The following is a 15,004-nucleotide window of genomic DNA, read 5'->3' on the forward strand; positions in this document are numbered from 1 at the left end:
CCCCCCCACCTGTGCCCACCCCCAGGGCGATTCCTTAGCCCTCACGTTCTCAAGGCCCTCGGGGGCACGCATTGGCCCCTAGGGGACCTTTGGCAATGTCTGCAGACATTTTTGGTTACCACAGCTGGGAGTGGGGATGCTGCTGGCATCTAGTGGGGAAAGGCCAAGGATGCTGCTAAACATCCTACGATGTGCAGGACCGCTGTCCTCCCATCCCAGCAAAGAACTTTCTGGCCCCAAACGTCAGGAGAGCTGAGGTTGAGAAACAGTGGGGCTTGCCTTAATCATAGCACGATGTTGAAAAGTTCTCGGTGTACGTGTGCTTTCCAGATGATTATAATTAAGCTGAACTTTCTCCTCAAATCAGCCTCCTTCTTTTCCAAAAAGTACACGCACTGTGCCCACCCCTGGCCCCTTGGGAGAAAGGAAGCCCTGAAGTCTGGATGATCTTCATGTGTTTCCTGTGGGATCCAGCCCCCTGCAGAGGGCAGGGCGAGGTCTTCCTTGGCCCCCACCTCCGAGGGTCTGCCCAGGAGGCTTCTGTGACTTCTGAGGCTCCCATTCAGGCCCCGTCTGCCTGGCCGCTTGTGGTGGACCTGAGCCAACTGCTCTGGAAAACCAGCCAGGAGGAGGGGAGGCCCAAACCCAGCGGGGAGGAGTATAGAGCACAGCACGGAGGCTTCAGCCTGGCGTTCTGTCGGGTTCCCCTCATCTGGCCGCCGGGAGCACCGGATATTCTCCATCTACAAGTTCAGGTGGGAACTGAGTTCTTGGTAGAAATGGTTCAGTGACTGGTATCGAGGGTTGTGAAATCCTGTTTTTAGCTCCTCGTGGGCCAATCTAAACTGGAACATTTAAAAACGTGCTTAGCATACTTACAGAACTTGCTGAGAACACTTATGAAACCAGGCTAGAGCATGTGGTCACTGTGGCAGAGCTTACGACAAAACCTCAATTATCCAGAACCTTCCCCACCACAAACTTCACGTACCCAGATGCCTCCTTTGTGGCACTGAATAACACAAACAGGTTGATGCTGGAAATACTGCTTTTCATTTAAACTCCAACAACCAAAGAAAACATTGGAAGTATCTGGGAATAGTATAGTCAGTACAGCTCAATTTCTTTTTGTTTACAACTTTTTGTTTAATGTAATTTCAAACCTGAGAAAGTTGCTGTGATAGGACAGGAATGACAGCATATGTCCACCCAGAGTCACCAGCTGCTCAGTCCCATTTTTTAGAAGACCTTGGTTTTCCTGAAGAGTGAGACCTTCAGGCAACTTAAGAGTCATACAACAAAGAAGAAACTTACCAAGGCGGGAAAGTGGACTCAGTATACTTCTTTTTCTTACAGACTCAGACTTCATCAGCAGTGAGGTCTGGCTACAGTGAAGTAGCTACTGGGAGGCCACACTCTGCTCTGTGTTCATTTGCTGGGTGACCTTGGGATGCTTAATGCATCAGTCTGTTTCCTCAACTGCAAAAGGAAGGGATTGGACAAGATGCTGTCAAGGTTCCTCGAGTACCAGCTGTCTGCTGTTCTCCAAAGTGGGTTTTCAGGCAGGCTCCTAGTGAACCAGAGCTTCAGCTGACCAGGACACTGTTCACTGAACGTTAGGCCTCTGTGGTTTGTCACCCGCAGCCAGGGGGCCTCAGGCACATAACCTCCGCCAGAACTTCCGCCCAGAACAAAGGATGCTTTGGTTTGGACTTGGTTTAACAAAGGGCAAGGATCCTGGGTGAACCCCAAAACCAAATGACCCTCTCGACAGGAGTGTCTCCAGGGCTGTCACGTACTCTGTTCAGTAGTGGTTCTGGGCTGTCCACGGCATGGAAGAGAGAAAGGCGCGTTCTGATGCTCACATAATGAGGAGCCCCAGAGAATGAGAGATCTCAGAGCAGATCACTGTCACTCAAAGGCCAAATGGAACCAATGCAGGGGGCCTTTTAAAGTCTCTAGCAGAATTTTTTGTACCTTCTTAGAAGGTTTGAAGAGTGAGCACCTAACCCAAACTTGAAGTCATTCAAGCCTTGCTTTTATTTTGAACCATAAAAAAAAAAAAAGCAAAAGTAAAACCCACATATAACACAAAGCTCAAGAAGAGTGGAGGATAAAGATTTTATTGCAGGTGGGTGAACACGAGGATGATGAGCCAGCTTGATTGTGTCAATGGAGGAGAGGTGAGGACCATTCCACTCGTGTGGGAGAGGAGCTATTAAACACTCGAGCAGATGGACCTCCCAGCGGCAGCATCTCTGCTCTGGGAGGTATCTTTTCGAGTGTGGGTTTGTGGTATTAATAGGCAACCCCAAGATGGGAAATAACCCCTTTTTCTCACACTAAAACATAGTGGATATTAAGGGAAAAATATAAGTATACAGAATAAATTGAGTTGAAGTGGATGCCAGAGGTTTGGTTTTACATTATTAATGTGCTATGTGGGCCACTTCAAAAAATTCACATTAGTTGCATATTTGGGGTAAGTTCACATTTTATGCAGATTGACCCTGAAAGCTTATAGGTGGGTGGTTCTCCATAAACAAAATAAGTCCCTCTGAAATGGTCAAGTCTTATCTTGGATGGTATTCAGGGGCAGGAAACCTAGTTATGCCCCATTTTGAGTTAGGAGAAGGAGTAAGTCACACAGCCTGGCTTCAGTTTATGTTGCCTCTGGGCCTTAGCAAAGTTGGGTAACCTCTCAGGTGCTCTCTTTCTCCATCAGTCCACGAAGATAATGATACGTGCAAGTTTATTGAGAAGTCTGGTGGTGGAGACAGTGTATCCGTCAGCTAGTATTGGGTGACAACCATTCCAAAAGCTCGGTATGCTGACCGACTCTTCTCTGGCTCACCTTGGCTTGGTGCCGTGCTTGCTGCAGGTTCTGCTCAGTCTCTTCCACTTGTGTTGGTTCCTGGAGCCGGGCCGAGGAGCAGCAGCTGCCCAGGGAAAGCTCTTCCCACGGTGAGGCCAGAGGTGCAAGAGGGCAAGTGGAAACCCATGATGGTATTTGACCCCTTGTGCTCACATTCCATGGGCCAGAGCAAGTCAACAGCTTAACCCAAAGTCAGGGGAAAGAAGTCCACTCCACCCACGGTAGGAGGAGTAGCAAAGCCATCCAGCAAAGGGCATGGCTACAGAGAGGGTGACCAGCTCAATCTGACACAGTCACCAGGTGACAAGCACACGGCCTGGCACATCGTGGAGTAACTTCTGCCACTGTTGTTGTTATTATTACTACTCAATAGGGAAGTCAAAAGAGAAAGCGCGTCTCGGAAAGAAGCCAGAAGGTTGAGTATTGTGTGTGTGTTAAATCTGTTTCAACTGAAATAGGAGAGTGTTAACAAATTTACTTTTCGTTCACTTCTTTGGCTTCAGTGACCAGCACAGGGCCTGGGAGCAGGTAGGTGTTCAGTAACTGGGGATTGCTAAGAGGTCAGCTTCCCTGGTAGGGATGTACTGTGGGATAGCAGAAAAGCACTGTTCACCCCACCCCTCCCCCTCCAGTTCTCAGCGCTGGTCTGGGTTTGAGTTCTGTCCCTAATTTTACAAGTTGTATGCCCTTGGACAAGCCCCTTAAACTCTCTGGGCTAGATGAGGCGCGGTACACCGGTGGTTTGCCATTTTTGTATTCTCACATAGTGGCAGTGTGCCTGGCATGTAGTTTGTGCTGAACAGACTTGGTGTGTTTCTGGAGCTTATGTGCTCTGCTCCCAATCTTCTCCCCAACCCCCATGTCCACATCTCACCAGTGTTTCACGTCGGCTCCTAGATGGCTCTGGGTAGCTGGTCACTGGTAACAGAGGATGCATGGCAGGAGGCGGCCCCAGCCCCACCCTCTCCTCTGGGAGCGCTCTGGCAGGCTCCACCTCACCGTCAGCGTTGGACTCGGGTATGTCCACATCTTTGGCTGTGGCTCCCACCACCATTTTGGGACACTACAGGTCCCATTTGCAGCCAATGGGAGGAAACCTAATTTCCTGCCACAGGAAATAGTTCGGCTGGTGAAGAATATATTTAAGGATTAAAACTTCTGTCAAAAGAGCTTGAGGGAGTTGCTGGAGAAAGACTTTTGGGGGTCTCTCATCCGGAAGCCACTGGGTGTGGGAAGAGATCTCAGTCATAAACGGGGTGGAGGCCCAGAGGCGGTTCCTCAGCAGCTGGTCTTGGGCTAGGAGGCAGGGCTGGGTCAGGGAGAAGAGCGGGTCATAAACAGATCCTTTTCTGCAGCCGGGCTTGTTTCTGGTAACATCAGCTCAGAATTAAGACCTATTTATTAGATTTACTTAAAATGGGCTCTGTGCCCTGTAAGGCTTGGGAGGGTGTGGACCGGACACATGAGCTAAATGAAACCCAGCAGCTGAAACTCCCAATTTGGTATTAGTACTTTGTAAGCACTGGTGTGTATTTTAAGTGGACAGAGGGAGAAAGGAGGACTGCCAGGGCTGACTGTGGGCGGCCCAGACTCTGAACCAAGAGGAGTAGTCACCGATGCATAAAAAGAAGTGAATGAGATGCCCTCCCGTATCATGATTTTGGGAATTGTATGGCCCAGAAGCAGGGGCATGGACCAAATGACTTCTGAGAAATACTGCCAAGCCAGACTAGTGGTCACATGCTCTCAAGCTGGAGATTGTGCCTGTCACCCTGCCCTCAGGGCCCAGCCTGGCAGCCAGGGGCGCTGGCCTCTGCCGGCAGCCCTGGTGCAGACTGCTGTGTGATCCTAGGAGGGGAGACTTGCCCCTTGGGTGTACCGGGTACAGTGAGGTGGGGCCACTACAAACGTGCCCTGTTATCCACCCAGCATTGCAGGGGCTGCTCTGAGATAAGGAACACAGAAGCCTTGTGAGAATTCGAAGCACCAGGCCAGCTGAGGCCTCATAGTGGCCGACCTGGCGGTGCACCCAGATGGCCAAAGCAGGGCACTGGTGTTTTTGACCACCTACTGTACACCTTACTTTGCCAGGTGTTGTCATAGTAATAGAGGTGGTAATAATTATACAATGATATTGACAATAGATGGCCGTTGTTTATTGTGTTCCTACTGTGTGCCAAAGGCTTTCCGCACAGAATGTGATTGCATCCTCCCAACAACCCAATGAAAGGGCTGGTATTTCAGAGGAAAAAAAATTAAGAGGAGACATTAAGCAATTTGATCAAGTTCATGGTTATCGAGCACGAGTTCATACTTGAATCCAGGTTTATGCAAGTCGAAAGCCCCGAAGCTCTTGGCCTTTTTTTGAATTGTGTAATTGACATAAAACAAACTGCACATATTTCAAGTGTGCAATTTGATAAATTTTGACATGTAGACACCTGTGAAACCATCACTACAATCAAGATAGTAAACATAGCCTTTACCCCTTGATAAGCCCCCGCCCCATCCCTCCACACCCGCTGTCCGCGGGAACCACTGCTTGGCTTTCTGTCACTCTAGATTAGTTTGCACTTTTCCTTTAAATTACTCTCTCATTTTACATAAACGGAAAGGTGTCTGGCTTCTTTCACTCAGCATAATTATTTTTAGCTTCACCCATGTTGTGTGTATCAAAGGTTTGTTCTTTGTTATTGCTGAGTGGGGTTCCTCTGTATGGGTATCTCACAGTTGGTTTACCCGTTCACCTGCTGATGGACGCCGGGGCTTTTCGGTTTGGGGCTATTACAGATAAAGCTGCTGTGAACATTGGGTGCACCAGTCTGGACAGACAGGTGCTTTCATTCCTCTTGGGTAATCACCTAGGAGCGGAATGGGTGGGTCATGTGGTAGGTTTATGTTTTGAACTTCTGAAGAAACTTCCAGACTGTTTTCCAAAGTAGTTGTACCCTCTTACATTCCCACCAGCAAGGTATGAAGTTTAATTGCCCCACGTCCTTGTCAGCACATGGCACAGTCTTTTTGATTTTAGCCATTCTAATAATTTGTAGTTTTAATTTATACTTCTCTAATGACTAGTGATGTTGAGCATCTCTTCATGTGCTTATTTGCCATCTTTGTATTTTTTTGTGTAGCAGTCTATTCAAATCATTTACCTGTTTGTTTTTTTTTTTTATAGTCGGGTCGTTTGTTTTCTTAATCTTGAGTTTTCAGAATTCTTTATACATCTTGGAAATAGGTGCTCTATCAGATACATGCTTGGCAGGGATTTTCTCCCAGTTTGTAGCTTCTCTTTCTATTCTCTTAAGGATGTCTTTCAAAGACCAGAAGCTTACATTTTGAAGACCAGCTTATCAACTTTATTTTTTAATGGAATGTGCTTCTGATGTGGTATCTAAGCCATGTTTGCCTGTCTCAAGGTCACAGATTCTCTGTTTTCTTCTAAAAGTTGTGTGCTTTTATGCCTTATATTATGACCCACTTCAGTGAATTTCTGCATAGAGTAAAAGGTATAGATTGAAGTTCATTTTTGTATGTGGATATCCAGTTGTTCTAGCACTGTTTGTTGAAAAGACTCTCCTTTCTCTACCCAATTATCTTTGGACCTTTGTTGAAAATCAGTTGTCCATATATATGTGACATTTCTGTACTCTCTATTAGGTTCCATTGATTATCAGTCGTTTTGACATGACCACACTACCTTGTTACTGTACCTTTCTTGATTTTTAAAAATTTAATTATATTATTAAAATAATTCATGTATATAGTTTAAAAACTCAAGAAGTCCTTGAAAAACTCAAGAAGTGTCCCTTCCCCCCTCCCTCCCCCTCCCCCTCCCCCCCCCCTTCCCCTCCCCTCCCTTCCCCTCCCTCTTCCGCTCCTATCCTTTCCTTCTCTTCAGGCTCCTAGAGGAAACAGCCCATGTAACATAGAAAGGATTGGATGAGAAATCAGGAAACGGAAGTTCTCTACCTTCAGATGTGATCAACCCTCTGTCCCCCTTCGCCACCTCCTGGATTCTCCTTCCCAACCCTCAACCACAAAAACCGCTCACAACCACATCCCAACCCCCCTCATGCCCAGACCTTACCCTCAGGCACCAGGATTGTGTCAGAGCTTTGCGCAGCACGTGGCTGTCCCGTTTCTGCCCACTCTGTGCCGTTTTTTCCTTGTAGGTCCCCGAGCAGGGGTAAGGCCGGAGCCCACTCTGGGTCTCTGTCAGAGTGAGGTGCCTGACTTGAGTGTCCTGGTTCTGGGGGTTTAGGATACAAGGGCCAGAGTGTGAGCGTCCCTCCCCATCAGGGGTGCCCAGAGCATCCTGTCCCCTTCACTTCCCTTCCTAAGGCTCGGCCCTGGGCTGGGGTATCGGGCTGATGGGGACTCTGCCTTTCACGTGCTCTCCTGGGCTGTCTGCCCCATGGAAGCTGAGAGCCTTCTGTGCTGTCCACCAGTACCCCTCCTCCTGTCCTGGATTATCGTTGTTACTGTCAGAGCAAGAGGCCGCCCACTTCCATCAGCCAGGCGGAGACCGGGAGGGCTTCCTCCAGGCCTGAGCCTTTCTCCAGGACCTCCCCTGCAGAGGCAGCTACAGATGTCCAGCTGAGGGGCTTTTGTCAAACACTGAAGAGGGAATGTGGCCACTTCCCTGATCTATGGGTACTCATTGGCTTTGCAAGAGCATGAGAAGAGCTGAATAATTCTTTGTCCCTACTCATCTCTTCCCACTCCCTTTCTCCCCCTCAACCCCACTACTCACCGCATTTATCCAGGGCTGGGTTTGGGGAGTGGCTGTTGTAACGTGTAGTGAAAATGCCCTTTGGTGCTTCACAAGGCGCTTTCCAGTGGACACTGAGCTGCGTGAGGTCAGGGGGTGGGAGAATGTTCCTGTTGTACAGGTGAAGTAACTGAGGGTCCTGGAGACCTTGTGACTTGCCCAGTGTCTCACCGCTAGCAGAGTAGAACCCCATCTTGACCCCAGGTCTCATGACTCCACATCTGGCAGTCTTCCTTCTGTACCTCAGGGGCGAGTCCCAGGCTGTCCTCTCTCCTTCTGCCTGGTAATTACTGTTTTTTGGCTGTGGGGGTTCCTTGGTCTGGGGCCCCGCGGGAGGGAGGTAATTACATCCTTTGAGATGCCCTTAGTCAGCAGCTCCCTGTCAGTGCCTGTGACCAGGCCCAGCTCCGACCTTTGTTCTTCCCCATTCCCAGGCCGGTGGCCTGGAGAGTTTCATTGCATTCCTCTGTTTCTCTTTCTTGGGTTGGTGCTTCTAGTTGTGTCTGGCTAGCCCCTCCTTCACAGAGCACCCATGAATTCTATTTATTCAGGCAAATGGGTGCCCTCAGTCACACAGGGGCAGACAGGGAGAGCTTGCGTATGCCTCTCTGCCTACCCTAACCCACTATTGGAAAAGTGGATCTTAGGATGGGCCTTCTTGTAGAAAAAGCAGCACTGCCTCTGGCACCTCGTTATTCCTGAGCATCCATCTCATCCACTCTGAGTGTCCGTGCCCACTGCCCCAGTCTGCCTGTCCACGTGGCCGGAATCATCGCGGGGCCTGTCTCTTCCATATACACAAGCACGCTCAGCCTGGTTAAACATCTCGGAAGCTTCCTATGGCTTTTAGAAAAAAGGCAGACCCTCTTATCATGGCTTCTCAGGCCGTACAGAGTCCACCCTGCCTGCTACCCCAGCTTCACCTGCAGAGTTGATCCTGCCTGCTACCCCAGCCTCATGTTGTGCTCAGTGCTCTCCCTCTCTCCTTTCCTGTCACTCCGGCATTCACTCTGTTCTTCCTCCTCACACATTTTCCATCCTTCCCAGGGCCTTTGTATGTGCTCATCCCTCTGCCTGGAATGCCCCCCTCCCTCACCGTTTTGCCTGGTTAGTTCTTACTTATCCCTTACGCTCTCAGGTCAACCCTCCCCTCCTCAGAGATGCCCTGTCCAGCCCTTCGGCAAAGCAAGGTCCCCAGGGTCCGAAACTCTTGTGGTTCCCTGCACTCTTCCGTCAGAATACTTTCGTAGTTTGTGGCTGTCTTTGATTATTTGATTAATACCGGTCTCGCCCACTGGACCGGGAGCTCCATGGGAGCAGGGACCAGTCTGTGGTCTGTTTCCCTGTGACGTCTCTTTCCCTCACCACTGTGTCCCTAGTGCCACACATAGTAGGAACTCATCAACTATTAAATAAAGGACTCGGTGTGAATGGAGTCTGCTCACTGTCTGAGACCGGCTGTCATCCGAAATCTCCTGGCCCTTCAAAAGCCTCCCCGCTCACTACCTTACTCTTGGCTGATGGTGCTTCTGCCACCCTTGAGCTCCCTGGTTGTCATGTCCTGTAGCGCTGCTCCACCTTTGTCATGCTGATCACCTGGGGATTTTATAAAGAGGAAGATTCTGGTTTGGTAGTTTGGGGTAGGCTCTGAGGTTTTGCGTTTTTAACAAGGTTTCATGGACCCATGCTGCTGGTCCAGGGTCCACGCTTCAGCCTGGCCTGAGAGGTGGGGGCACCAGGTCACAGCGGCTCGGAGGCCAAGTCACCACAGAAGACATTGTTTGCACAGCGATGGGGCACTGTCGCCTGTAGTGTATTTGGCCCAGCGAGGCTGGGGACAGTTGAAGATCTAAGCTTGGTGTGGAGGCGCAGGCCCTGCTCCTGCTCAGCTCCTGCACGACCCCTTAGGACTTAGGTCTGAACTAGGAGAGAGGTGTGCGTGGTGACACCTGGGTCAGCCTGCAGACAACCCTCCAACTGAAAGGTACCCCTGAGAGCTCTGCAGTGTAGACTCTTACCTTTTAAAATTCCCTTTAATTTCCCTCTATCCTGCCCTGCCTCATCACAAATACCAACTGAAAAAGAGAGGGGTTTTTCTTGTTTCCTAGCGTGTGAGGGAGGAACCGGGTGAGTGTTGAGGGCCACTGGAGAGGGCCTGTGTGCTTTGTCATCTTCTCAGTCTCACTGTGGCCCTCACATTTGTACCTAAAGGACTCTCCTTTTCTCGCGCAGTCCTGTCCCTCTCTGCACGCCTCCGCCCGGCTCATGGACCCTTTCAGAGCACGATTCAAGTGCCCTTCCCTTTATGTGGGGGGCTTGGAGAACTCACCCCAGGGCCTGGTAGGCTCAGGGTCTGCTCTGCCAGGCTGGGGAGGACCTGGACCTGCCTTGGTGGGCCTTGGAGTTCTTCTCCTGGGATCCCTTCTAGCACTCACAGTTAGCGATTCTCTGATCTCTTGGCCTCCCGTGTCTGAGAGAAAGGAGGGAGGGGGGAGCTTCCTGAGTCTCCCCAGCAGGCTCGCGGCAGCCACAGGGGGCGGACCTCAGAGAAGCCAAGCCAAATCCACCTCCTGTCTCTTCTCACAGGTCCCTGGATGGCAGACTGCAGGTGTCCCATCGGAAGGGGCTCCCCCACGTCATCTACTGCCGCCTGTGGCGATGGCCCGACCTACACAGCCACCATGAGCTGCGGGCCATGGAGCTGTGTGAGTTCGCCTTCAACATGAAGAAGGACGAGGTCTGCGTGAACCCCTACCACTATCAGAGGGTGGAGACCCCAGGTAGGCACCGCCTGTCGTGGGGTCTGCAGCTACCTGCACAGCATTGCTCCGCCTCCCCCCCCCCGCCACTTCCTAAAGGAGCGTCTGGGGTGCCTCTGAGGGTGCAGGGGCTTTGGTGCCAGCCTGGCATTGCCGCTGATCTGCCTCTGCTCTGTCTCCTCTGGACAGTTCTACCTCCTGTGTTGGTGCCACGCCACACAGAGATCCCGGCCGAGTTCCCCCCACTGGATGACTACAGCCATTCCATCCCCGAAAACACTAACTTCCCCGCGGGCATCGAGCCCCAGAGCAATATTCCAGGTAGGCACATGGGCAGGACGGTGGCCTAGGAGGCGGGGGTGCCCTACTGCTCGGCTCTCAGCGTCCTCGGCGTCCCACGCCCTGCACACAGCGCTGGCCCGAGGGGTTCTGACTCAGGACCGCATCCCTGTTGGGAGAGGACCCGTGGCCTTGGCTCCCCGCTCTCTAATGATGCTTTTCTTGGCACGGAGGAGCGGCGGCGTGACCCTTCCGCCCGGCCTCGGTGCAGTCATTTATTTTGGAAGCGGAAATAGCAACGCTGTGTTTCTCTCACCGCCCTCTCGGCCGGGGCTGGAGTTCAGGCAGCATCCCTGACGGTCTGGGGCCTGCAGAGGCCGGGGCAGTGAGGGCCGCTGAGGGTGCGGAGAACTGGCCTGTTGTGAGTAAGCGGGGAGAGGGCTTCCGACCTGGGTGGGAGTTTTTCCTCTGCAAGGAGAAGTGGGCCCCGCCGTCAAAGAGTGCAGATGTTTTTAAAAAGCCCCTTATTTACATGCAAATAATGTGTGAATCGCCCTGACTCTCGGTGGCGTCAGGAAAACTGCTTGGCAGGGCTGGGCTGGTCACAGCGGCAGAGACTGTGGCTGCCTGGCGGTAATCATGTGCCCCTTTCAGAGCGTTCTCATTTGGACGAGCCTTTCCCCCTGAGTGAGTTTCCTGTGCTGAGGTTGACCACAGGCCTGTGCGCTTGGGTCAGAGCGTTAGAGAGAGACCCGCGGTGCGGATCCAGCCTTTTCAGATCTGTCACAGGTGGCGCTGGTCTCTAGGGGGTAGGTCACCCACTCTGTTCATTCGGTAAACCTTAGAGAGCTAGGGCAGGGTCAGGGGGTCATTCAGAGAAGGAGATCACAGTCTGTGCTGTCATTGAACTTGCAACCCACCTGGGAAGCTAAGACGTCCACTATAGAGGTGACAAATAACAACCCATCTGCATGGGAGTGGATAGAGCAGAAGGGCAGTGTGAGGAGGTCGCCCTTCAGAAGATGGACATGGGCGAGGCTGAGGCAAGCCCCCAGCCTCCCTGGAGGGCTGGGCTTAAACCTGACCTTGAAGGATGGGGAGAAGTTATCTTGGCAGAGGCTCTAGGAACAAGCATTTCAGACTTGGGGGTCGGGATGGTGTGAACAGAGGCAGGTAATGATCCAGGTGGGGAGCTGGGAGGCCAAGGGGCATGAGGACAGCAGGATCCAGGCTGGTGTCCTCACTCTGAGGCCCAGAGTTCTTCAGCACCTGCTACTGGCATAGTGGTGTGACTGTGTGACAAGTTTGCAAAAGGTGTCTCGAGGCAAACCGTGGAAGCCATTTAATGAACCACCTTCCTTCTGATTCCCAGAAACCCCACCCCCTGGCTACCTGAGTGAAGATGGAGAGACCAGCGACCACCAGATGAACCACAGCATGGATGCAGGTCAGAGTCTCACAGGGTGTGCACTTAATCCTAGCCAAGTGCCAGCCCTCCCTCCATCTGTCCAGTATTTATGAAGCGACTGCTGTATGCCAGGCACTGTGCCAGGCGCTGTGGATAGAGGAAGAGCTGCTTGCAGTTTGTGGGGGAGACTGACAAGACAACCACCAGTTTCTGTGCCGTCTCATATATGCCCTGATGCGAGATGCCACGTGGCATCACGGGCACAAAGCAGGGTCACCTCACCTAGTCTTGGGGGAGGAGGTGTTGGGGGCAGAGCAGTATCTTGCAGTGTCGGTTTTTCTTGAGTTGAATCTTGGAGAGGTATAGGTGCTGGCCAAGGTGTCAGGGCAGGCAAAGCGTGTGCCAGGCAGAGTCACGGGGCATGGGTGGGAGAGCCTCGTGTGTTCTGGGGACACTCAGAGCTCAGTGTGGCTGGAGCATACTCCTCCAGAGTGAGGAGAGACAGGGTGGCCTGTCACTGGAGGCTTCAAGTGTGGTAGGGGCCACTGGGGAGCCACTGCAGGTGTTAAGCAGTCTGTGCCTCAGTGAGATGTTGCTGGCAGCAGTGTGGAGCATAGGCTCCATCACCTGAAATAGCTCAAGAGAACCTGAATGGAGGCAGGGTCTTTGCCAGTGGCCAGCGGAGGCCCCTGAAGCATCTGTTTTTGTATAGTGACCAAATGTGATCTATGTGTTGCTGCCATGAGGGACCCAGCCCAGTTGTCTCCAACCACATCTCCAGATGTTCCCACGTCATTTGTTATGGGACCAAATTGGCTCCACACCAGCGGCTTCTTGAATTGAACCCCAGCTGCCACATAGAATGTGCGCTGCGTTGTGTGTGGTTGGGTGAGGAGGAGGGGGCAGCCAAGCAGATGTTCTGTTGCGATGATGGAGGGCATGCCTTAGACACACACACCCGCTGGACGCAGCAGGGCCCGCTGCCCGTGCACACAGCCCAGGAGAGTATGCAGTTCCTGAACGAAGGACGAAAGACACTTGCATGCTCGTTGCAAACGTAGTTGCTTAATACCTAGGCTGGGCATTGTGGCACTTTGGGGTTTAGCACCCCCTTCCCCAACACGGCCCTCCGGGTGAGTGTCTGACAGTGTGAACCCAGCTGGAATGCATCGAAGACCTTCCTGTGTTCCATGCCAAGTGACGGCTGCAAGCTTGCAGCTATTAAACGCTGGCATGGGAAGCAGGCCAGCTAAGCAGCGTCTCTCCAGATGCCGTGTTTTTTCTCACTCTCCACACTTTCTTCCCTCCTTGCTGCTGCTCTTCATGTTTGTAGAATGATTACTGTTACAGAGGAAAACAGACCAAAGGAGACAGTCTGTGTATGGGACAAGCTGCCATCTTTTCTCCCTCTCAGCTCTCCTTTCTTCCCTCTCCTCTCCCTTCTTCCCCATTTTTCTCTGTCCCCACTCCCATCTCCCTCTCCTCCCACAAGGGTACCTCCAGGGCCCTGTTGTGAACATTAGTGATTTACTGAAAACAGACACTGGGCTTTGTAGACCCCAGACAGCCTGTGGGTGGGTGAGTGGTCTCCTGTTTATTCTCGTTCTTCACTCAGAGTTGTCCATGTGGAAACTAGTCCAGTTGCTCATGGACTTGGCTTCCCTGCCGGCTGAGATGTGGGGCCGAGGGTCAATCTTGTCCAGCCCTGTGTCTCCCGTAACATGCATTCGTGCCCTTTCAGACCACTGAGAAGGTCCCACTGCCTTCCTGGGTCTTTATGGCTCCAGCTACCACAAAATAGGAAACCAACATTTATTGAGTGCCTACTGTATACCAGTCATGGTGTAGGCATTTTTTATATGCACGATCTCACTTCATCGCCACAAATCACGTAATAGATGGTGTTTTCCCCATTTCGTACCTGTGGGAAAAAATAAAGGCTCAGAGAGGTTAAACCACTTTGCCAAAGTCCCATAGCTGATGCCTGGTGGCGTGTCCAGACCCCACAGCTGATTTGGAAGCTGTGCTTCCTGCAGGACTCTTCCGCATCTCCCGGTGGGAGTGGATGCTGGGGGAGAAGAGGAAACCTGTGGCTCATCCCTTGTCCTTGAGGAGGTTACAGCTGCGTTTAGGAGCGGGAACAGACCTCCATTAACAGCTCAAGGCAGCATATGCTTGAGGCCCAGCCACGAGGACTGGTAGATTTCAGAGGGTGGAGCCGGCCCCACCGGGCTGTGAATAAATAAATAACTCTTCTAGCCCCTTGGATGCTGGAACACAGGAGCAGTGAGCTCAGTGTTGCTCTGTGGAAAGGCAGCCCCTTGGTTTTTTGAAAGGCCAATGCCATGTGGGTCTGTTGCTCTTTTCTAAGAGTACAAGGTGGGGCAGAGGTGATAGAGTAGGAAGACTTGGGTGGGTTTGGACTTTTTCCCACATGCAGCACCGTGTGTTGCAAAAAAAGTCAGTCTGGTTGAGTTGTGGGATTTCTGAGGCAGCTCGCTGAGTTTCCTGAAACCTGGGGAGAGGGCTGGATTGGAATTTCCAGGTGCCTGAGCCTCTGAGAGCAGCGATGGTGATGTCTGGGCCGCCGCCAGCCCCTCCTGTGTGGGAGGGCTAGCCTCCGCTGCCTGGGTCTTTGAGCAGCTGGGGGAGGGCCTTCCCTGCCCCCTCATTTTCCTGGGGGCATAGTTGACAGGGTGGGTTGGTGTAGGGTCAGTGTACCCTCGCTGGGAGCTCAGCAGCCCTGTGGGTCAGGGCTTGGCTAGGAGCATCAACCATTGGGTTGTGGACAAGACCTCGAGATCATCCGCTCATCCATCCGCTGCACGGATGCAGACTCGGGCCCCGGGTGGGGAAGTCCGGGCAGGGATATGGGGTTTGACCTCCTCCCGGGCCTTGGAGGCTCAGCG

General features: G+C 52.1%; 1 protein-coding gene across 1 annotated transcript in view; it reads left to right on the top strand.

Annotated features, from left to right (window-relative positions):
* The window catches only part of SMAD3 (SMAD family member 3), a 120,817-nt gene that overhangs the window by 84,007 nt on the left and 21,806 nt on the right, over positions 1-15,004 (top strand). Inside the window, exons 2-4 of the mRNA XM_046652603.1 lie at positions 10,236-10,429; positions 10,598-10,729; positions 12,060-12,134. Of these exons, the coding sequence (XP_046508559.1) occupies positions 10,236-10,429; positions 10,598-10,729; positions 12,060-12,134 (401 nt within the window). The remainder of the gene's footprint in view (positions 1-10,235; positions 10,430-10,597; positions 10,730-12,059; positions 12,135-15,004) is intronic.

Source organism: Equus quagga, chromosome 2 (assembly GCF_021613505.1).
Source record: "Equus quagga isolate Etosha38 chromosome 2, UCLA_HA_Equagga_1.0, whole genome shotgun sequence".
Classification (NCBI taxonomy): Eukaryota; Metazoa; Chordata; class Mammalia; order Perissodactyla; family Equidae; genus Equus; species Equus quagga.